Consider the following 24,026-nt stretch of genomic DNA (forward strand, 5'->3'; position numbering starts at 1 on the left):
CGTTGCTATTGATTTTCTAAGAAAGACACTTTTGTCAGTTTTTGGAGAAAAATGAACATTAAGGTAGATAATTAGATATATACATTATAAAAGCACAAATTTTATGGTTTACTTTTTTTTTTTTCTCTTAAGTGGACCTTTCAGGCTCAAGAATTATTTGTCTGGAAAGAAAAATTCTGATGCAGATGAGGAGGAAGTTGAAGAAAGTTCAGGTAAATTATTATTTATTTTCTACTGCCTTGATTTTTACGGCCTTAGGCACATGGAGTTAGGTGTTCTGTTTTACTTAAATTATAGCCAGTGGCACACGTGTATTGAGTACTTACTCTTAAGAGCCTTACTATATGTTTAGAGAGTTGCAAGACCTTATACCTGGGTGAGAGAGAGAGGGAGGGAGAGACAGAGAAAGAATGAGAGAGATGAGTGACAGTCCTTTCTTTGAAGTAGGACATAATGAAATAATTGGCACTTAAGATATCTACTGCAGTATTTAAAAATGTTAAGTTGATAAGAGTATAAATGAAGCAAGATTACTCATGTACTGATTACTAGAGCTGAGTGATGGTTATATCGGTTTCGTTATACTATTTTCTCTATTTTAAAAATGTTTGAAACATTCCATAATAAAATTTTAAAAATGCATCTTAATGGAGAGTTTTATAATTTTTTTATGACCTGAACGAATGTGTGCTTGGAATATAATCTGTTACACAATATTTTTTCTTAATTTACTAATTCCTTTTCTTTTTACATTTCTTTTTTCTCCCTGTGTTTAGATTTATTATTTTTCGCCTCTAAGTTGAGTACTTTCTATATTTATTTTTCTACTTTTTGTTTAGTAAAAACAAAAAAGCAGTGAATTTCCTGAGTATAATTTTGCTCAATGTTATAGGTTTTTTTTAAATGTAATTTCTTATTGTAGTACACTAAATTATAGTGAGTTTTTTTAACCCAGGAGTTATTTAGGAGTACATTAGCCAAGAACCTGGTCTCTAGAGTCAGAAACCCGGGATTGAATCCAGCTCTACCGCTTATTAGCTATGTTATCTAGAGTAAGAAGTTTCAGTGTTCTTAGCTTCAGCTTCCTTATCTGTAAGATGGTGGTATCAATTCCAGTCCCATAAATTAATATAAGAACAAATATACATTTCTTGTTTATACAAGAAATATACATTTCTTGTTAATACCTGATTTATGTCAAAGATGTAATGTTGGCTGTTATTTTATAAAGTTTTGTTTTGTTCTGTTTAGTTTCTAATTTCATTTCATTGTACTAGAGAACATTGGCCTGTATTATTCATCCTTTGAATTTATTAAGGTTTTGTTTGTGTTCTAGAGTATTCTTAGAACACATAAAACTCATGGAAAAATTTTGTAATTCTTCCATGGGTGCTTGAAAAAGAGAGAATATTATTTTTTATAGGTACAGATATGGATTTTAAAATATATATCCTGATATTGTTGATAATATAAGGGAATATATATTTTGGAATATACTTTGTATATCTATGGAATTCATAAACATTTATGGAATATTATGGAATACTTACTATGTACTCTTCTAGGGGCTAGGGAATGTGGTAGTAAACAAAACTGAAAACAATTTCTGCCCTCATGGAGCTTATTTTTGGGGGGGCCAGGATGTAAAACAATGAAAAAAGATAGCAGAACTTATGATTTGTTAAATGCTCAGAGTAGAAAAATAAAGCAGAGACTTTAGGGTAGGAAATGGGACCTACATTTTTAGATAGATGGGCAGAAAAGGTCTCACTGAGGAAGTGATCATTTGAGCAAAGATATGAAAGAGATGAGAATGCAGACCAAGCAGCTGTATGGGGAACTAATGCCCCATGCAGAGGGAAGATCTAGGGCAAAAGTTCTGATGTGGTAGAATCTGTTCTGATGGAGAAACACCAAGGAGACCAGGAGAGGGTGGCAGACCCGTAAACAAAATCACTGGTTGTTGTGTTAGAGATGGACTGATGAGTTTGAGGGGTCTGGTGTAAGGTTGGAAGCAGGGGATCAATTGATGAGACAAGAATCCAGTGAGAGGTGGTGGCTTGGACTAAAGTGGTAGCAGTGAAAGGTGGATAGCAGTGGTGGGATTTTAAGTATTTTTGAAGGTAGAGTCAACGAGATTGGGATGGATGGGGTGTGGGGTGTAAGAGAAAGAGAGGTATCAGGGATAACAAGATTTTTGGACTGAGTACCTGAAAGAATGATGTTGTCATTAGTTTATTTAGAGACTACTAGATGAGTAGATTTTGGGAAAAAGAATAAGATCTTAGATTTGGACATCTGTTAAGATCTGCCAGAGTTGAAGTAAAGTATTTTCCACTGTAATGGTCTGTTTGTTTCTCTATGTTTAATGTAGTGTTTGCTATGTATGTTTTAGTGTTATTGAGCATGTATACCTTCATTTGTAATGTACGTGCTTTGGTCAAATTTCTTGATGCTCTTATAATGCTTTTACCTTGTAGTCTGTTTTGTCTCATGTTAATATTGTGATCCTTGCTTCCTTTTGCTTTGTTGTTCCTTTTACTTAAACTTTCTTACAGAACAAAAAGTGCCTTAGAAGTAGCATATGATTGAATTTTTATTTTTAACTTGCTTTGTCGGCATTTTTTTCTTCACTCATTAACACATTAATACTTATTTTCATAACAGATATATTTGTTATTTGTAAAGTTGATAGCTACTTTCACATATGCTAGCAAGAACTCAGGAATTTTTTAACATAATGAACAACTAGTTAAATAGTAAAGATAACCTTGAGTCATAATCTTTTTTCCTTTAAACTATCTGGCTGTTGCTCTTTTGCCTCATGATAGCTAATGCTTATGAGTGAAAATTTGGAGGCAACCTTATTTCATTTTTTCTTTTGTAGATAGCCTGTTTTCTTCAATTTCCATGCTTATTAGGATTCTTTAATCTTTGAAATTCAGGAGTTGTGTCTATGTTGCTTTTTTTAAAAAATATATTTTTTTAAATAATCAGAAAATTACCCAGAGATTTCATATCCCTTTCATCCAGATTCCACAGTTGTCAACACTTTACATTTGTTTCGTCTCCTTCCCTGCTTCTCCTACATATATGTTTATATATATTAATTATCATCAGTCTCTTCTGAACTATTTGAGAGCAATCTGCAGACATATCATGTGTGCATATGTACAGACATAATACAAGACAAGAACATAATCATCCTTCAACCATTCAAGTTGGGAAATCAGCATTACTATAACACCAGTACAACAGGTCCCTGAATAATGTTATTTTATTCAATGCCATTTCATTATAATGTTCATGAGAAAAAAAATCAGTTCCTGGCTGGGGCCACTGTTTCTGTGGAGTTTGCACATTCTCCGCCTGTCAGTCTCCAGGTATCCCGATTTCCTTCCACATCCTAAAGATGTACACATTAAGTGAATTAGCATGTCTAAATTGTCCCAGTATGAGTAAGTTTGGGTATGTGTGAGTGCACCCTGTGATCGAAGGGTGCCCTGTCCAGGGCTGGTTTTCACTTTGTGCCCTGAGCTGCTGGGATAGGCTCTGGCCACCTGCAACCCTGAACTGGAGTAAGCGGGTAGGAAAAGAATGATCGATCTTGTTATTATTAATCTTTCTTAAATGTATATATAACTCACTTTTATTAGTGTTTAATATTGCAAGTGTTCTGGGTCTTAATTTAGAAGTTGGGGCATTTGGTTTTCATGATCAGAAATATGATGTAGGAACTTAACTCTAACTTGTATCAATTAATCAATTAGCCTGTGGTAAAATTGGTTTTCTTATAATATTTTACTTAAAGTCACAGTTTCCAAGACCCTATTTATGACATTAAGTGAGGACTTATTATATTCCTTCACTGACTCCATGCAGATTTCACCAGCAGTTCTATCAAGTATTCCTTTTTCTCTCTTGATTCAGGATCCAATCTAGGATCATGGATTGCATTTAGCTCTTCCATCCCTTCAGTTTTCTTCAGTAAGGAACAGTTTCTTAGGCTTTTTCTCACATTCTTGACCTTTACATTTTTAGAGAAAGTAAAGCTTTTCCTTCTTTCAAATGACCTCCAACCTGGATCTTTCTGATGTTTCCTCATGATCAGTTGCCAGTCTGGCATATGTGACAGAAATACTACATAAGTGGTGCTGTGTTCTTTGTGCATCACGTTAGGAGGTGCACAGTGTTGACTCATCTCCTGCTAGTGATGTTAGTCTTGATCACCTGTTCAAGTTATTGCCAGGTTTCTCTAATCTAAAGATAGTTTTTCTCTCCGTAATTGTTAAGTGTTTTATGGAGTGATTTCCTGATACTATTTCAATAACTTGTTTCTTTTTAAACCTCCACACCAATCTTAGCATCTATTAAAGACTTCACCTGAATCATCAGCCACTAATTATGATACCAAATTATTTTCTGTTTCCTTAATTCCTTCTCTTTTAATTAACCAGCATTCTATAAGAAATAGTTTTTCTTATTCCGTCCCCATTTATTCATTATTCATTTATTTATGTTATTATGAACTACTACTGGATTCCCCTTTTATCCGATGGCTTGTAATCTTTATCATTGATTCTGATACTTAAATTATGCCCTCTTTGGCCAGTAAGTGTCCTTTCAACTGGTCCCTATGTCTTTTTGTCATGTTTCTTTCATGCTTTGAATACTGTCTTATATTTTGGCATAGGATGTTCTAGGATTCTTGCTTCAACTCTGAAATCAGTTATTTCTCCTAAGATACTAGTTTCTTTTTAGGGAAGGATTTAGAGGCTCAGATCAGTATGCTTGGTGTGCTCATTGTTACTGGGATATCATTGCTTCCAGGCTCTTTTAGTGGACTGGGATACAAAATGAATACACATACATATATATCCACATTGTAAATATACAAGTATCTATGTTTATTTCTGTATATATATTTAGAAATCATGAGTTCATATCAGTACCTCCCGTTCCAGTCCACACTTCTGCTTTCTCTTTTCCATTATTATAAACTGCTTCTCAGATAGTGAGAACTCTGGCTTCCATTATTCTTAGTACATTTACTTATTTGCTTTGTTTCTTCTCTGACTCCACCAGCTGCCCTCAAGCCTCACTGCTGTGGGAAAATTTTCAAGCAAAGACTAGCCTCTACTTATTCTAGTGAGGGCTTGCATGGGAAATTGGATTTTTTTTTTTGGTAACAGTTTTATTGAGATTATACTTTACTTACCATACAATTAACCTTTTATGGTATATAATCCAATGATGTGCAACTATCACCACAATAAATATTAGAACATTTTCATTACTTCAAAAAAGAAACTTCATACTCTTTATCAGGCACTTTCCATTCCCAACCCTCTCCCCATTACATACAAAATCGTATCAAAATTTTAGGTGATTCATGGACATTAAGTGTTCCCATTATATATTGGTGTATAACTAACCATGCAAAATTTAGTGGCTTGTCTACAGTCATGTCACTCTGAACAAGCCCGATTCCGTCTGATCTCAGAAGCTAAGCAGGGTCAGACCTGGTTAGTACTCGGATGGGAGACCACCTAGGAAGACCAGGTTCTGTAGGCATAAAAAATAAAAAATAAGGGATTGTAAGCTGACAAGGTCCTTGCAATCTGTGAGGTCAACCAAGGGTTGCCTCACCTAAAAAAAAAAATTAGTGGCTTAATACAATAATTGTTTTTTTTTTTTTCTCTCTCATAGTTCTGTGGGTTGACTTGGCTTAACTGGGCAATTCTCACTTGGACTCTTTCATGCATTTGTAGTCAAATGCAATATGCTGGGGTTGGAGTAATCTGAAAACTCAACTGTGCTGGAAGTCCAAGGTGACTTCTTCACTTACATATTCCAGGGCGGCTGGAACAGTTGGAGGCTGGCCAAACATCTCTTAGAGGACTACATAGCCTTTCCATGTGGGTAGCATGGGTTTTCTCATTGCATGGTAGTCTTAGGGTAGTGAGTCTTCATATCTGGTGGCTGACTTTCTCCACAGTGAATTTCCAAGAGACCCAGGGGGAACCTGCATATCCTCTTAGGACTCCTTTGAAGTCCCAGAACATCATTTGTGCTGCATTTCTATTAGTCAAGCAAGTCATCAGAGATTCAAGGAGAAGGGAATTAGACTTCATCTCTTGATAAAGAACATATGTGCATAGGAAGAGAAATAATTGATAGCAGCTATGTTTAGATGCTTTTACCACACTAAAGGTGAGAGCTCCTGACCTAATTGGCACACTGCTAAATTCAGTACAGTTGTATGTTTTTAGAACTTTAAAGATCATAGATTACATTATTAGCACATTAATTGTTAATGATCACACCCTGCATTTTTATCCGCCCAATAGCTTATTTCACCCAAAGTCCATGAGCAATAGAAAATCTGTTTTTGTTTTTTTTTAAATTATTTTTAACTACTGTGTATGCTCTTTAGAAATAGTCATTGTACCTAAATCTAGAGAAATGTTACACTGTTTACATTAGTCTTTATTACATTACTAATGTTACATTAGTCTTTATTCCTTATCAAAGAAAAGCAGAAGGGGTAATAAAATGCATTGTCAGGTCAAATTTTATTTAAAGTACTTATACTGCAGTTGACCGAGTAATACATTTTAACTCAAAATGGAATTAGTAGCCATTGTTTATGATATTATCTTTTGCATTTTGCAGATTACTCAAGAGGAAAAAGATCTAAAGTGACACTAGAGAATAAAATACATCAAAAATTAGGTAAAATTATTTGGTTTTTAATGATTTCATATTATAAACCTGGTTTTAAATATAATTTTTTTCTCAAGTGGAGGGAAATACTATTTGGATTAATTGGCAGATAAATTAAAACTATATGTTTAGTTTTCATGAATTTCACAGTTAAGTCATCACAGACCACTGAGTTTCTTTATTGTCCACGTATAAGTCCTGTAGCCCTCTCACTCTTTGTCCCCTAGTAAGGAGCATGATCCCACGTAGGCTAAGAATCTAGGTTGTAGAATTCTATAAAATATAGCTGCTAGGTAGATGATATCCCTGACAACTTCTTCCATTTTTGTCCAGTGCACTCTTAAACAAAGCAGTAGCTAGGATAGGTAAGTAGTGGGCTGGGAACTGGGACACCCACATAGAGGCCAGTGTGAGGATTAAAACTCCATGGTTCTCAAAGAGATAATTGCTAGTCAAGATTCATGAGACCTCCCACCTTTGTAGGATTTCCAGAAAAAAGGAACAGATGGAAGAGAGAAAACAAAGTAAAGTAACTTCCCTGGATTAAAGATAAGCTTGAATGACTCTGCAGTTTGAATGAGTTTACAAACTACCGATCAGAATTATTGAAAAAGATACACCTCTAGACATAAGTGAATAAAATTCCTAAATCGTAAGGATAGAGAGACTTTTCCAGATAGAAAAAGTTAAATGACTAGTACTGCTTATCTATGTAATACCGAAGTACTGCTTATCTATGTAATACCGGAAGAATAAAATAATACCTATAGCCTACCTTCAGAAATGTATTATAATCCAATAATCTTATACCTTCCTGAGGTAGTTTTCTTTCTGATAATTGAATTTATTTTCCAGATAATGCAAGGTTAACTTTAGTATCCTCCATGTAAAATACCTATGTTAGATATTTTAACCAAGTAATGTATAAATCAGAACTGAGTCCAAAAAGAGGAAATAGTGGTAAGAATTGATTCTCGAAATATATGTGGTTAAATTTAAATAATATATTTTTGTTTTCTATTGCTATTACTAAATTACCACAAATTTAGTGGCTTAGACAACACGTTTATTATCCCATGATTTCTGTGAGTTAGGAGCCCAAGCACAGATTAGCTGGGTCTTCTGTTTAAGAGCTTCACAGGCTGCAATCAAAAGTGTCAGCCTGGGCTGTGGTCTCATGTGAAGCTCAGTATCCTTTTTCAAGCTCATGTGGTTGTTAGCACAATTTAGTTCCTTGAAATTATAGGGCTGAGGTATCAGTTTTGCCTTTCACTGTTGTGGTTACCTTTGGTCAACCACAATCTGAAAATATTACATGGAAAATTCCAGAATTAAACAATTCATAAGTTTTAAACTGCATGCTGTTCTGAGTAGTGTAATGAAATTTCATGCTGTCCTCTTCCGTCCCATCCAGGATGTAAATCATTCCTTTGTTCAGCGTATCCACACTATATATACATTATGTGCCCATTAGTCACTTAGTAGCTGTCTGGATTATCAGATGTACTATTGTGGTATCGCAGTGCTTGTGTTCAAGTAACCCTTATTTTACTTAATAATGACCCCAAAGTATAAGAATAGTGATGCTAGCAATTGGGATATGCCAAAGAGAAGCCATAAAGTGCTTCTTTTAAGTGAAAAGGTTCGTATGTATAAGAAAAAACATAATATTTGTAGGGTTTGGTACTATCTGCAGTTTCAGGCATTCACTAGGATCTTGGAACATATCTCTGGTGGATAATGTGGGAATACTGTAATTTAAAAGTTTTATTTTACTGAATGAGAAAAAAAGAGAAGATAGCTTATCTTGGTAAGGTATATAGTTTTTTATATAATCATGAAAAAATAAGAGTTTGACTTTTGAGTGTCAGGAACAGAAAGATAACCAATATTAGAATGAAAAAGAACAGTAAAACTTTGAAATGACCTAGGGGAGAGGGAAGAAAAGAACTGGCCACTTGAGCAAATTAATAAAAATGAGAAAGAAGAATCACTAATATAAAATAACTTGTAAATATAAAATAAATTGAAAGGAATTAAGGAAGCGTGTTATTTATTACACTAAATAAGTATGAATGGATTGAATTCCTCTAGTAAAATAGAGACTGTCAGATTTGGTTAAATAGTACAAATCGACCTATATGTTTTTAAGAAACACTCAAAACAAATTTTAAAATAAAAGTTTTCAGAGAATTAGTAGGCTAATTTAAACAAAAATAAAATAGTTATTTCTAGATATAAACCTGCCTAAGAAAGACAGGAGTGATTTTTATTATTAGGCAAAGTGGAATTTAAGGTTAGAATAAAATTGATGAACAGGATAGTAACATGAACAATTAATGAGAAGATAGAAAAATCGAACTTTTATGCACCAAGCAACCTAGCAACTAAAATGTATATAAAAATAAGAAAAAGCAAGATTTTCATTTAAACAGTACAGTTAGACTGGGAAATTTTGATACACTATTTTTAGAATTGAACAGCTCTAGCAAACAAAAAATAATTACCTTATGGCTTTCCACACAACCATATTATAAGAACATAGGAATTTGATTATACGGCCAACAAACTCAACTTAGTATATAGAACTTTACATTGTTCAAATAAAACGAGTAGTTGTGTGTGTTATACAGACATATTATTCATATACACATATACATGATTACCCTTGATGTACAAATTTTATAGTGTGGAGCATTTAGATGGTTTTCAATTTAATTTTTGTTTTCTGTTACCATTGTAGACAGTACTACCATGAATGTTCTTGTACCTATAGCTTTGTCCATTTTTGTGAAAATTATTACAAACTTATTTTCTAGTCATTTCACTTAATTTCTGAGTCAGAGAGTAATTACAAGTATTGTCAAATTGTCTTCAATCACTTTACATTTCTACTTACAACGTATGAGAGTTTCTGGGTACCTTTAACATCATTAACCCTGGATATTATCAAGTTTTGAAATCCTTGCAATCTAGTAGCCAGTTTTGTATTGGCATTTCTTTAATTATTAGCACAAATATGTCTTAAAATTTGGTTTTCCTAATGTTTTGTCTGGAAGCATTGCTAGTGTTATAGAAGCTGAATCAGTCTTTCCCTTGCAAAGTATTCAACTAAACATTTATATATTTACATTTTTGCCTAATATCTTTTTACAGTATTGCCCTCCAACACACCAAATGTGCGCAGGACCAAGAGAACACGATTGAAACCTTTGGAATACTGGCGAGGGGAGCGAGTAGATTACCAAGGAAGGCCATCAGGTAAACTATGCTTTGATGTCTAACAATAAAAAATAATCGTGAAGATTGCTGCAGTTTATTTATGTATATTATCTACCAAGCAGTGTCCACATACTTACATAAATTACCTCATTTAATCAACATCCCCCCAAAATGTGACAAGATTTCTCTGATTATTACTGAGATGTTGATTTCTTTTTCTTTTTGGTAGTAATTAGATATGTTTGTGGCTTTATAGAATGTTATTATTTCTATGTAACAGGGTTTCAAATTAAGCATTAAATCAGAACCTAAGAAAATTATAACTAGCAAATATTAAGTATTCCCCAATATTATTCTCAGCCCATGTTCTCATTATATATTTTTATAGAAATGGTAGAGGATGCGTAAGTAAGTATAGTTGGTGTTATATTGAAGTTATTTCCTTTATTGATGGCTATATCTAAGTCAAAGGATTAAACTCACATATAGATTACTATAAATAGTTCATTGCTGCTCTTTTGTTTGTTTTAAATCTCTGTTGATGACCGTTGATTTCAAGCAGCAGAAATCACTCCCTTGTATTTCATCATTGCTTCTAGGTTTAGGATAATAGAGTCATTGATGAAATTGCTTGGTATTTGTGTCATTTGAATTACTAGCTGTAGAATGCAGTAATAACAATTTTTTTTGTGTGTACTTTGAAAAGAAATTGCTGTATTAATTTAAAGAGTTTGGTGTCAAAGTTTTTACTTTCCCAAGTGTGATAATCTTTCTCATTGTTAAATTTCAGGAGGATTTGTGATTGGTGGAATACTGTCTCCAGACACAGTATCATCTAAAACGAAGGCAAAAGGAGAAACGAAAAAAGTCAACAAAATAGTTAATAGGAAAAGGATCTGTCTTGATAATGATGAAAGAAGTATGAACTTATTCCTAAAAGTAACTTTTAGATTTTATTATAAATAACAGTGCTTTGAAAAGTAGGTCTTTGCAAATTTTGAATTTTACTTCTGAAAACTTAAAGTATGATACCTAAGGGTAATTCACTTTTTAATGTCCATCTTTTTTCCCCAGATTTTGAAAGTAAACTGATTTTATTCTTAATTTTTTTTTAATTTATTTATTTTTAAATTACAATTGACATTCAAAATTATATTAGTTTTAGGTGTATAGCATAGTGGTTAGACATTTATTATACATTGAAGTGATCCCCCAATAAGTCTAGTATCCATTTGGTACCATACATAGTTATTACAGTACTATTGACTCTATTTCTCATGCTATACTAGATATCCTCATGACTGTTTTGCAACTGCCAATTTGTACTTAATCCCTTCACCCTTTTCACCCAGCCCCACAAACCCCCTCCTGTCTGGCAACCATCAAAATGTTCTCTGTATCTATGAGTCTCTTTTGGTTTTGTTTGTTTATTTATTTTGTTTTTTTGATTCCACGTATAGGTGAAATCATATGGTATTTGTCTGACTTATTTCACTTAGCATAATACCATCTAGGTCCATCTATGTTGTCCCAACTGACAAGATTTCATTCCTTTTTTGGCCAAGTAATATTCCATTGTGTGTGTGTGTATGTATGTATGTATGTATGTATGTATGTATGTATGTATGTATGTGCGTGTGTATATATATATCTCATACCTTCTTTATCCATTTGTCTATCAATGAACACTTAGGTTGCTTCCATATCTTGGCTGTTGTAAATAATGCTGAAGTGAACATAGGGATGCATATATCTTTGCAAATTAGGGTTTTATATTCCTTTGGTTATGTACCCTCTTTGCTGATAGTTTTTTCTCATAAATGGATGCTGGATTTTGTGAAGTGTTTTTTCTGCATCTATTCATATGATTGTATAATTTTTATTCTTTATTTTGTTTATGTGGTATGTCATGTTAATTGATTTGTGGATATTGAACCAGCCTTGCATCCTAGGGATAAATCCCACTTGATCATGGTGTATGATCTTTTTAATTTATTGCTAAATTCGGTTTGCTAGTATTTTGTTGAAGTTTCTTACATCTACATTCATCAGGGATATTGGTCTATAATTTTCTTTTTTTCTAATGTCTGTCAGGTTTGGATATCAGGTTAATGCTAGCCTTGTAAAATGAGATTAGGAGCCTTCCTCAATTTTTTGGAATAGTTTGAGAGGGATAGGTGTTAATTCTTTGAATGTTTAGTAAAATTCACCTGTGAAGCCATCTAGTCTAGGACTTTTATTTTTTGGGAGTTTTTTGATTACTGATTTGATTTCGTTAGTAGTTGTCAGTTCAGATTTTCTGTTTCTTCTTGATTCAAACTTGAAAATTGTATGTTTCTCAGAATTTGTCCATTTCTTCCAGGTTGTCCAGTTTGTTGATATATAAAAATTGTTCATACTATTTTTCCAAAATCTTTGTATTTCTGTAATGTCAGTTGTCATTTCTCTTTCATTTCTGATTTTATTTATTTGAGTCTTCTCTTTTTTTCTTGATAAGGTTAGTTAAAGGTTCATCAGTTTTATTATTTCAAAGAACCAGTTCTTGATTTCATTGAGTTTTGTAGTGGTTTTTTTTTTTTTTTTTTTTTGACTGTTTTGTTTATTTGCTGTGATCTTTATTTCCTCTCATCTACTCACTTTGGGCTTTGTTTTTTTTACTTCTTTTAGGTATAAAGTTAGATTGTTTATTTGAGATTTTTCTTGCTTATAGAAAAATTCATAGCCTGTGTTGCTATGAATTTCCCTCTTAGGATAGCTTTTACTACCATCGATTTATGGTCATTGAGTCTTCATTTTTGTTTCCCTCAAGGTATCTTTTGATTTCTTCCTTGATCTCATTGTTAACCCATTCATTGTTTAGTAGCATGTTATTTAGCCTCCATTTTTGTGCATATTTTGGTTTTCGTCATGTAATCAATATCTAGTTTTATACCATTGTGATCGGATAAGATACTTGATATGATTTTAGTCTTACATTTATTGAGACTTCTGTTGTGGCCTATTATGTGGTCTGTCCTGAAAAATGTACATGATCACTTGAAAAGTATGTATTATGCTGCTTTGGGGTCACATGTCCTAAAAATATCAATTAAATAGATCTGGTAATGTGTCTTTTAAGACCAAAAAATTTCCTTGTTGATTTTCTGTCTGGGTGATCTATTCATTGATGTAAGTGGGGTATTAAAGACTCTGACTGTTTCTGTATTATCGTTGATCTCTTCCTGTATGTCTGTCAATATTTGCTTTATATATTTAAGTGCTTCTATGTTGGATGCATAAATGTTTACAAGAGTTATGTCCTCTTGTTGGATTGATTTCTTTATCATGAAATACCTTCTTTGTCTCATTATAGCCTTTGTTTTAAAGTCTGTTTTGTCTGACATAAGCATTGCTACCCCAGCTTTCTTTTTATTTTCATTTGCATGAAATATCTTTTTTCATCCCTTTACTTTCTGTCAGTGTGTGTCTTTCATTCTGAAGTGGGTCTCTTGTAAGCAGCATATGTATAGGTCTTGTTTTCTTATCCATCCATCCACCCTGATGTTTCCCTTGGTGCATTTAATCCATTTATATTTAAAGTAATTACCAACCAGTATGTATGTTGTTATTGCCATTATATCAATTATTTTCTGATTATTTTGTAGTTCTCTTTTTGTTCTTTTGCTCTCATCTATGTTCATAACTTTTTGAAGTTTTGTGTTTAGATTTCTTTCTCTTTGTTTCTTCTGTATATCTTGTGGATTTTTGGTTTGTGGGTCCCATGTGCTTTTATATACCAACCTATGCTTATAGCAGTCTATTCTAAAGTCACTACCATTTTTACTCACCCACTCCACGTTTATGTTTTTGTCATTATTTTTTACTTCTTTTGTGTGTGTGTGTTTGTATGTATTTCTTAATTTACTATTGTAATTACACATGATCTTTCTACTTTTGTCTCTTAACCTTTATACTAGCTTTATAGTTGGTTGATCCACTGCTTTTATTACGTGCTTGCCTTTGTCAGTGAGAATTTTTCTTTCCTATATTTTTTCATTCATATTTTTGATCTTTTTTTTCTTCATAAGAAGTTTCTTTAACATTTCTTATAGTACTGAGTTGGTGGTGATGAACCTCGTTAGATTTTTCTTGTGGGGGAAGCTCTTAACCTGTCCTTTAGTAATTTTCTTTTACAACTTGTCCATAGCTGTATGTCATACTAGTTTTTTTTTTTAATTGAAAAGAATTTTAAGTAAATAGTTTGTATTTTAATTGTATTTCTTTTGCAGAGGAAAAATTAGTGGTAAATCTGAATATACCTCTGGGAGATCCTTTGCAGCCAACAAGAGTAAAGGACCCAGAAACAAGAAAGATGATTCTCATGGGTAAGATTAGAGATGATATTGAAAAGACTTAATTTAACAGCTAGAAAGGATGAACTGCTGATTTAATGACAGGCCTGTCTGCTTTCTCTTTCTCTTCCTAGCTCTTTCAGAGCCAAAGCACAGTGGAGGGTCTAATTCCAGTAAGCAGCTATATGAGGATTACTCTGGGGGAGCACTGATGGCAAACAACTTACAGAGGACATACAGTCCCATGCATTTGTCCTCTGGGATAGAAATACTACCATCAGGAATATTGCCTTTCCCAATAGGTTCCAGGCCTTCTTTGACCAGGACACATGGGGACAAGGGCTGCTTATGGGGAATTGTAGCAAGTTAGCTGGCAGACACCAGGATACACTCTTACTATGAGACCAAGAGGGGATTATGGGCAGGATTTAGATAGCCTTCTTGACAGTGAGATGCCAATGTACCTGGAACATGAAACCTTTGTAGGGATGACTGGTAAGCCAAACAAATGCCACAGTTAACCTTAGGGCTGGCAAAAGGTCCTAGAATCCTCCTTCTGTATTAATAGGGATTAAATATTTAGTGTCTAGATGACCATGGGAGGTCTCGGAGAATGTGCTGTAGTGGGTGGGAGTAAGTGTGAGACTATTTACCAACCAGGCAATATTTCTATATAGGAAATATTTAAATGTTTTAACAACTCTTATGACTATGCCAGTGAGTATTCATGATTGTTTATCCTGAGGACAAGTAGGTCAAGCTAGAGAGGCAGTAATGGTATTCACACTTAAAATTTTGGCTGTGAATTTGGTTCCATCTTACTTCTTCAGTAACAAAGTTATTTCTATATTTAGGTTATTTGGTAGCAGAGGTATAAGTACATAGAATTTTGTTTAGTATAATGTCTTAATTAAAAACATTGCTATACTGTACCAGGTTTGAAAAGTTATGAGTGTTGTTAGGATGTTAGGAGTTCATCACTTTGTCTGTTTCATGAGTCTGTGTATTTTCTATATCCTGTAATATGTGGGATTACTAAAACTCCCAAGTATCCAAGGAAACAGAAGCTGATGATAGAAGAATGTATTAATTATAGAATTAGAAAGATTTGTAAGTAAAGGGAAATTAAAAAGGGAGATAGTAATTTGTGAGCAATAGTTAGAACTCTGGTTACTTAGAGCTTTTACCTGATAAATAAAAATCTTGTTATTTAATAATAAGTCAAACAAACCCCCCAAAAATCTGTCGGCATGATGATAATACATTTGTATTGTGGGCCATATTCATCTTTTTAAAGATATGGAATTCTTTCTTATCTCTTAGCTACTTTTGTTTTTCATTTGATCTTTAATGGAAATAATAATACTGCCATTATTATTATTCATAGCTAAGATTTACCTACTTCTTACTTTGTGCCAAGGTTTTAAATACTTCATACAAATTAACTCATTTGATATTTACAACTCAAATATAGATGAACTATTATTATCACATTTTATAGAAAAGGAAATGGAGGCACAGAAAGAGAAGATAAGTAACTTGGTTAAGGTTACACAGTTTGTTAGACAAAGACAGAATTTGACTCTGGCATTCTAGCTCCCAAGTCAATGATCTTAATCGCTCTTGTCTTTCTGAGGCAGGTTTATATCTAAAAATAACTATTATAATTAAGTATGTATATATTATATCATTGAGCACTGTCATTGCTGTTGTTTTATATTTATCTTTAATATTTTCCCCTTAGATCTTTTAAGGCCACGAGATACATATCAATTTTCAGTTGAGCATGGTGAGTTGAAAGTATATAAAACATTGGATACACCCCTTTTTTCTACTGGAAAATTGGTATTAGGGCCACATCAAGAAAAGGGAAAGCAGCATGTTGGCCTAGATACATTGGTGAGTATATTTCTCCATATATTTATGTTTTGCTATTGGTACAGTTCTGCATTATTGGAAATGATGAGGCATTAAAAATGTTATTTCCTCAGAAATAATATTTTATTACGATAGTGTACAGATAATCTTCTTGTTAAATCTGTTTAGAGACAGTCAACCAGTGGTTATTCAAAAGTTCCTTTTCTGTGTGTAGCAGTGTAGCCTTGAGATTCAGGTTAAGGAATAGTCTTTACTTAAAAGAATCTTGGAATATAGGTTCACACAGAAATCATTAGAATTTTAGAACTGGAGGGAATTATTGAGATTAAGTCTAAATCTCATTTCTTCCACCATGAAGTTTAGCAATAAAGAGGTTAAAAGACTTCTTCAAAATCATGTAACTAGTTAGCAGACTGAGGACTAGGAGCTAGTTGCATCAATAAGTACTAAATAATATATTACCATTTGTATTACCAGTAGTATTACTGGTTGAAGTTATAATGAGATTCAAGGTGAGTCAGTCTCTCTCTGTCTCTCTGACTTTCACTGGAGACACACACGCAGTGTTGGTTTGATATATATGTAATATTTCTGCATTTTGAATTGGAAAATTATAGAATCCGAAAATAACCAAATTTTAAGAATATTTAATATTATACCAGCATTTAAAAAATGTTACACCTAATGCATATCGTTCATTAATTGACATTTCAGGAACCTATGAAGTCATGGGTTACTGGGAATATCACATTCAAAACAATTCTTTTTAATGACAAAATTAAAGGAAGCTGAAAAAGAGCAAGCATGGGGACCCTTGAATTTATATTAACAATGAGGGGCAAATTGAGGCAAGAAAAGGGAAAGGTACACATGAGAGTCAAAGAGTAAGTTATTACTACACCAGTATAACTAGAATCCAGATTTAAAATATTTTAAAATATTCTTAATACAATATTAAAATGTCATAGATCTCTAGGTGTTATTAAAAGTAAAAACAACACATTTAACTAAAGTAATAGATGATCCCTGTGTAATCATTAAGGAACAATTAATAGTGAAGATAAGCATTATGAAATGTCATGAATGAACTATAATGCCTTTATTATACAAAAGGAAATTTGAATAATAAAGAGTTTAACATGGCCAGTAGTCAAAGGAATCCACATTAAAAACAAAGGGTACTTTATAATTATTGAGTTAATAGAAATTACTAGAAAAATATCTGTACCCCTTGACCTATGAATCTCACTTCGGAAAATTTTCCTAGGAAAATAAATTAAAACTTAGGGCGGCTGAAGATAGGTAGTTATTTATTGTAACATTGACAGTAATTGCAAAAATTAGAAACCATTGAAATGTGCTGCAGGAAGAAAATGGTTATTTTTATATTTTTACTTAGTAATGAGATAAACTATTATCTGATAATAAGCAGTTATTTAGCACTTACATGTTCTAGCTACTGTATTAGCATTTTTATATTAGTTTAAGCATATATTATTTTGAAGGATAGACATAAGGAAGACTTTTAGTATAAACATTATAGCAAACTGCATAATAAAAATTCTGTTTTTTTCTGATTAGAATTTAAAAATGAAAATGACAGAAACTTTAAGGAACTGTAGAAAAATCACATGTTACTAGGTGATTATAGGTGATTTTTACTTCTAAATATTGCCTTTAAATTTTTATAATGAAAATTGGTTAAAGTTTTTTTTTTAACAAGGGGAATATTTTTACATTTTTAAAACATGAAACTCGCTTTTAAATATATGCTTTTGAGAAACAAATAAAAAGGACAAGGTTTAGAGCCAGCTAGGTCATTAACTCTTGCCTTCAAATTCAGTGCTGGAGAATCTGTATGAGAGAGAGAGAAGCAGTAGTAGATTTGTTATGATCAATCGCAGAATTAACAGATTAATTATGGGAGCTCTCCCAGGAGACAAGAAATTAAGAAATGGAAAATATAAAAGTTAAGTAATGTGAAGAACAGGAAAAAACAAAACAAAACAGGAGAAGAGAGAAAAAACCCAAATGAGCAAAGAGTAGGAATATTTGAAGATTAGACAATAAATGTTCCAGAACTAAAAAGCAAAAAAGTTTCAGCAACACACTAAGAGGAAACAGTTTCTTAGAGAAATGTCTAATTTTAGGCCTGAGGCTGAGCTTGGAATATTTTTATCATTCTTGGTAGCAAACTACCAAAGACCATTAGGAATTTGTAAGACTGCTACACAAAGAAAAACCAATTCATCAATGTTGGAGAATTCTAGAAAGCCAACTTATTTTGACAAGTATGGTAAATAAAGGGAAATAAACATTTATTCTGCCTTTCTCATATAAACTGTAGTATTAGTTAACCAAATAATAGACGAGGGGAAGTTTACCATTTGTAACCCCTGATAAACTATTAGATCTAGGCATTGAGCATCAATGTCTGCTAACATCTAAAAAGAGTACAACCAGATATTATGTGCCTCCCAATGGAAGAATACAAAAAATATTTATGAAGTAGTCTTGCCTCCCCTACCTCTGTATAAAAAACAACAACAACAACAACAAAACCAAAAACCCAGAAAAAAACGTGAATTTGATCAAGTCTCTAGATCTAACTACCAACTTACAGGAAATAAAGAATAACAGACCTTTCAAATGACACTCTGGGGTTGTAATCAGCAAAATCCAGCTGTGCACAGATTTTTACAACAAATTTTGCTGCTTGATTTCTTTAATAAATAAGCTGCAGAGAATAAAAAAGAGATACCTAGGAGGAACTCATAGACCATGCTTGCACTATTGACATTTTGGATAATTTTTTGTTGTAGCGGGGCTGTTCTGTGCAATGTAGGATGTTTAGAAGCATCACTAGCCTCTACCCACTTGATTCTAGTAGTACTCCTCTACTCATGAGAATTAAAACTGTCTCCAGACATTGTCAGTTGTCCCCTGAGGGGCAAAATCATGCTCAAATTGAGAACGACTACAGATTCAGTGATTTAAGACTCTTAACTTGGATCCCAATTCAAAAAAACTCTTAAAAATATGACATTTAATAGATTTTGGAAATTCAGATACTGACTGGGTATTCGATATTAAATATTCATTTTTAGGTTTGCTGACAGTGTTGTCATTTTTAAAAAGCACCTTGATCTCTCAGTACACACTACAATACTTACAAATGATTTATGATGCTGAGCAGCATTTATTTCAGAATAATATAGAATGGGGGAAGTAGAGAGACTGAATAGGGCTGGTTGTTGGTGTTAGATATTCATGGGAATTTATCACTATTGTGTCTTTCAAAAAACCTTAGCAAAATATTTGCGGAAATGAGGAGTGGTGTATGTAGAGAGCCAAACTTAATAGATAAAGAAAAAACACCAAGAAATATATATGTTTGATTTTCTGGGTAGTGCTGTTTGTTACTTCTTATCTTAAATTGAGGAAAAAATTTTTGACAGTAAAAAAAATTTGTTTTATGAAATTGTAAAAATACCTTAAAAATGACTCCAAGGACTTTTTTCCCACTTAGGGAATTAGTATATATAGTGGTTAAGAACATGAATTCTGGAATCAAAATACCTGAGTTCATATCTTTGAAAAGTTATACTCCTCTGCACCTCATTTTCTTCATCTGTGAAAAGTTGTTAAAATAGTACCGGTCTCACTGGTAGGTGCATGTATTAAATGGCTCATTTTACAAAATAGTAAGAAAAAACGGAGGAGCAAGAGGAATAATTCTTAATGATTGAATTGCATAATTTGAGTCTCAGTGTTTGAAAGCCTTACATTTTTTGTTTAGTTGTCTCCCAAAAGTAGATCATTGCCAGGGTGCTTTTGTATAAAAAATATAAAATTTGCCATGTTTGAATATGGAAGCTTAAATGACTGAAAGTTAGATTTATGCATTTTTATTTTCTCGATGCTTATTTAAATGTTGATGATTTTTTGCTTTTTTTGCTTTTTGTCCTTTGATTTATCAGTCAGATTGTGTTACATGTCCCAACATGAGACTTTTAAGGAGGTATACATAATACCTAGCTATTTTTCCAGTATAGCTAAGTGATATTCTTTACAGTGGTTCTAAATTTTCATAAGCCAGTAAATAATAGGGAAGAATGAAAGAAATTTCTTTTTTATTAGTATTCTATTACTGCTTTAACAAATTACCATAAATGTAGTGACTTAAAACAACACCCATTTATTATCTCATAGTTATGTAGGTTAGAAGTGCAGTGGGCTTAGCTGAGTGCTCTGTTTAGGGTATCACAAAACTGGAATGAAGATGTTGGCAGATCTGTGTTCCTCTCTGGCAGCTCTTATGATGAATCTGCTTTCAAGTTCACTCAGGTTGTTGGCAGAATTCAATTCCATGTGGTTGTAGGTCTGAGGTTTCAGTTTCCTCATGGGTTATTGGTCAGGGTCCTTCTCAGCTTTTAGAAATAGCCTATGTTCCTTGGTTCATGGCTGTCTTATCTTCAATGCTAGCAACACTACAGATCCTTCTCATACTTCAAATTTCTTTGACTTCTCTGCTTCGAGCAGGAAAAATTCTCCATTCGAAGAGCTTATGTTATTAGATTGGCCCCATCTAGATAATCTAAGATAATCTTTCCATCTCAAGGTCTCATTTGCTATGTGTCATAACAAATTCTGGAGATTAGCGCATGGACATCTTTCAAAGGCAGTTATTCCACCTACCACATTTAAGTTTCTTACGAGTATAGTTGTTCCATTTAAGATGAGATTTAAATTTTTGATTTTAATTTTTAATTTTACAGGTTTTTTATGTTGACTTTGGTGACCTTTTATGTACCTTACATGAAACACCTTATATAGTAACAACTGGAGATTCATTCTATGTTCCTTCAGGTAAGAATAATTAAAGATATTTTCTGTCTCAAGGTTAAATATTTATATAGTTGCTCATGAGTACTATAAAAATGGAAGCCACAGTGGTTAAAATGAAGCGTTATGTGACTGATGCCAAAGAAATTTGGTATATTTTTCTTTTAATTTAAATTAAGTATATTAGTTTTTCATACATGAAAGTTGAACTAGAGTTGTTTTTTGCTGAGTATAAAAATATTTAGTTACAAAATATATTGTTATATTCAGGTAGAAGGAAAATTATTTCCCTTGTATTATCTCAAGAACACTATGTAGTCAAACAATTTTTAGTAGGTTATTTTAAACACACAATAGTATGCTTCATCAGTTATTGATCAGATAAATAGGATTTTAGTTTGTTCATTTGTTCATTCATTCAACAAATATGACTGCGATTTTACCAAGCATTGCTCTGAGAGTGCGGGATACATCAAAAAAAGTGGGCAAAAAATCTCTGCCCTAATGGAACATACATTCTGATGAACATACAATAATAATAGCTATATTTATGTAGTCCTTTGTAAATGCCAGCCCTGTTATGTACATTTTACATTTATTAACTCAATTAATCTTAGTATGTATCAATTTCTAATATATAGGAAGTCACAGTTTGGTACTCAATGGTATAAACCTGCCTTATATGTATTATCCATCTGTATTTCACTTTTGCTGTTATTTATTATGTAACATTTAAGAGTAGCATTTGCCTTCCTTTAACTTTGAGATTTTATTTTACTTAACATTTTACCTTTTATACTTAGCTATATATGTATATGTCTGGATTAGGAGAATCCACAGCAGTTCCAAAGACCCTAATAACCATTGGGTTCAGAGATTTTCCCTTCCATGTCTAATAAATACATCTTTGTATTCATCATCATAATGATGTGAAATTTACCTTATGTAGATCACAGGTGGTGGTTAACTCTTGAATTTTTTTAATAAATAAGTTACTTTGGGTTAGATGAATCAATTTTTGCTACTATATACTTTAATTGTCTTAGTGATGGATAAACATTTAATCAAAAAATATGATTCTCATGGAAATAATTTTATTTTCTTATCGCTTTACTTCTAGGTAATTATTACAACATCAAAAATCTCCTGAATGAGGAAAGTGTTCTTCTCTTTACTCAGATAAAAAGATAAAAGATGAAGCACAGTTTAAATACATGTGTATATATATACATATACATATATAGACATATATAACAGTTTTTGCATTTGGGACATTGAGTTTGTAATTATTTGTGATGTTTTAAAATAAAAATTTTATTTAGTTTTTGTATACTTATATCTGATAAACATTTCAAACTCCTATATGTGTCTTCTGATTTTTCCACAAATATACACAAAGCTTGTAGTGATGCCTGTATTCATATTATAATAACATAAAAAGAATACAAAAATCACTGCTTCCATAGTGAAATATAGGACATTTCTTTGTCAAAAGAGATATGATTATTATTTTCATTTATTTAAAAGAAAAATTCCAAATACTAGTTTTAAGACACTAATTAAAATAATACAGTAATAGAGAACTTTGGTAAATGATACATCTGTATTACTTTCCTAGGGCCGTCATAACAAAATAGTACAGAGTGGATGGCTTAAAACAACAAAAATTTATTGTCTCACAGTTTTGGAGGCTAGAAGTCTGAAATCGATATGTTGTCAGGGCCATACTCTCTGAGACCTGTAGATATCACAATAATGCTTCTGCTTAGAAACTATCTTTCGATTAACAAGAGAGTCAGTGTGAAAAGATCATTACAGAATGACTCAGGCTTCTAAATGTCACCATGCACTAAAGATATGTAGAAAACTAAAGAGATATAGGGAGCAAAATGGTTAAATGTCAGAAACAAATTGCTAGCAGCTGTTCCTGAATTTAAGTATTCTCATATTAACCCGAAAATCTTAGTTCCATTTGTCAGAATTGTAATTCAACAGTGTACTTGAAATTTTGCTTTTATTTAAAAAAAATGTAGATGTTTTACTTTTCATGTGAACCTTGCTAGGATATTGTCTATTGTATTTCCCAATGTCTCCATAAGAAGTTTCTGAGTTTGATATATGAATGAACTTTTTATCACTGGAGAAATTGATATACTTGTTTTCCCAAGTCAAGAGTTATGTGATTGGATGTGTTTCCATGTTTACCTAGACTGGCCAAAATTTGGTCAGTCATCTGCAATGGCTTGATTGTGTTTTTAAAGTGAAACATTTATTTTATTGATATAATTACATATAGTAAATGCATAGATCTCAAGTACAGTTCAATGAGTTTTTAATAAGCACTTCTTACACCTAAGTAAACCACAAAATTTTTGTCACTCTCGGAAGTTTCTTCCTATTCTGTCCAAATCATTTTCTACCAACTCATTTTTACCTCGTAGACCACTATTCTGTTTATCACTGTAGATAGGTTTTACTTGTTCTATAACTTTCTATAAATGGACTTATAAAATATACTTTTATTCAGCAAATGTCTAAGATTCACCTGTATAGTATGTATAGCAATTGGTGTTTATGTTGTATTACTGAGTGGTATTTCATATAAATATACCACTTTGTTTTACTCTTAATGGACATTTGGATTATTTCCTGTTTTGAGCTCTTATGAGTAAAGCTGCTATGTTTATTCTTGTTGTCTAATGGACATATGTTTTCATTTTTGTTGGGTTGATATGTGTGATGGAATTGCTTGGTTAAAGTATGGTTAATGTTATATGTATTGTTAATGTTATGAGAAACTGCCAAACATGTTTCCAAAATGATTATATCATTTTTAATTTGCTCCGACCAGCAAATTATGTGAATTGCAGTTGCTTCACATCTTTGTCAACATTTGGTGTTACTAGTATTTAATTTTAGCCATTCCAGTGGGTTTGAAATGATATTTCTTTAGGGAGATACAGGTTTTATGTTATGGTTACCTTTTATGTATTGTTTTATGATCTATCTCAAATTAATTTCTTT

The 24,026-nt window shown here is 32.4% G+C and overlaps 1 protein-coding gene and 1 pseudogene across 2 annotated transcripts in view; both read left to right on the forward strand.

Annotated features, from left to right (window-relative positions):
• CENPC (centromere protein C) overlaps positions 1 to 23,632 on the forward strand; it is a 71,624-nt gene extending 47,992 nt beyond the window's left edge. For both annotated transcript variants that reach the window (XM_006916520.3, XM_015592939.2), the window contains 8 exons: positions 133 to 212; positions 6,676 to 6,735; positions 9,883 to 9,987; positions 10,739 to 10,867; positions 14,217 to 14,312; positions 16,024 to 16,178; positions 20,936 to 21,026; positions 22,123 to 23,632. In XM_006916520.3, the coding sequence (XP_006916582.1) occupies positions 133 to 212; positions 6,676 to 6,735; positions 9,883 to 9,987; positions 10,739 to 10,867; positions 14,217 to 14,312; positions 16,024 to 16,178; positions 20,936 to 21,026; positions 22,123 to 22,193 (787 nt within the window). In that variant the 3' untranslated portion in view covers positions 22,194 to 23,632. The remainder of the gene's footprint in view (positions 1 to 132; positions 213 to 6,675; positions 6,736 to 9,882; positions 9,988 to 10,738; positions 10,868 to 14,216; positions 14,313 to 16,023; positions 16,179 to 20,935; positions 21,027 to 22,122) is intronic.
• LOC112483526 lies at positions 5,456 to 5,574 on the forward strand (annotated as a pseudogene).
• Positions 23,633 to 24,026: the final 394 nt, after the last annotated feature.

This window comes from Pteropus alecto, unplaced genomic scaffold, assembly GCF_000325575.1.
Source record: "Pteropus alecto unplaced genomic scaffold, ASM32557v1 scaffold46, whole genome shotgun sequence".
In the NCBI taxonomy this organism is placed as follows: domain Eukaryota; kingdom Metazoa; phylum Chordata; class Mammalia; order Chiroptera; family Pteropodidae; genus Pteropus; species Pteropus alecto.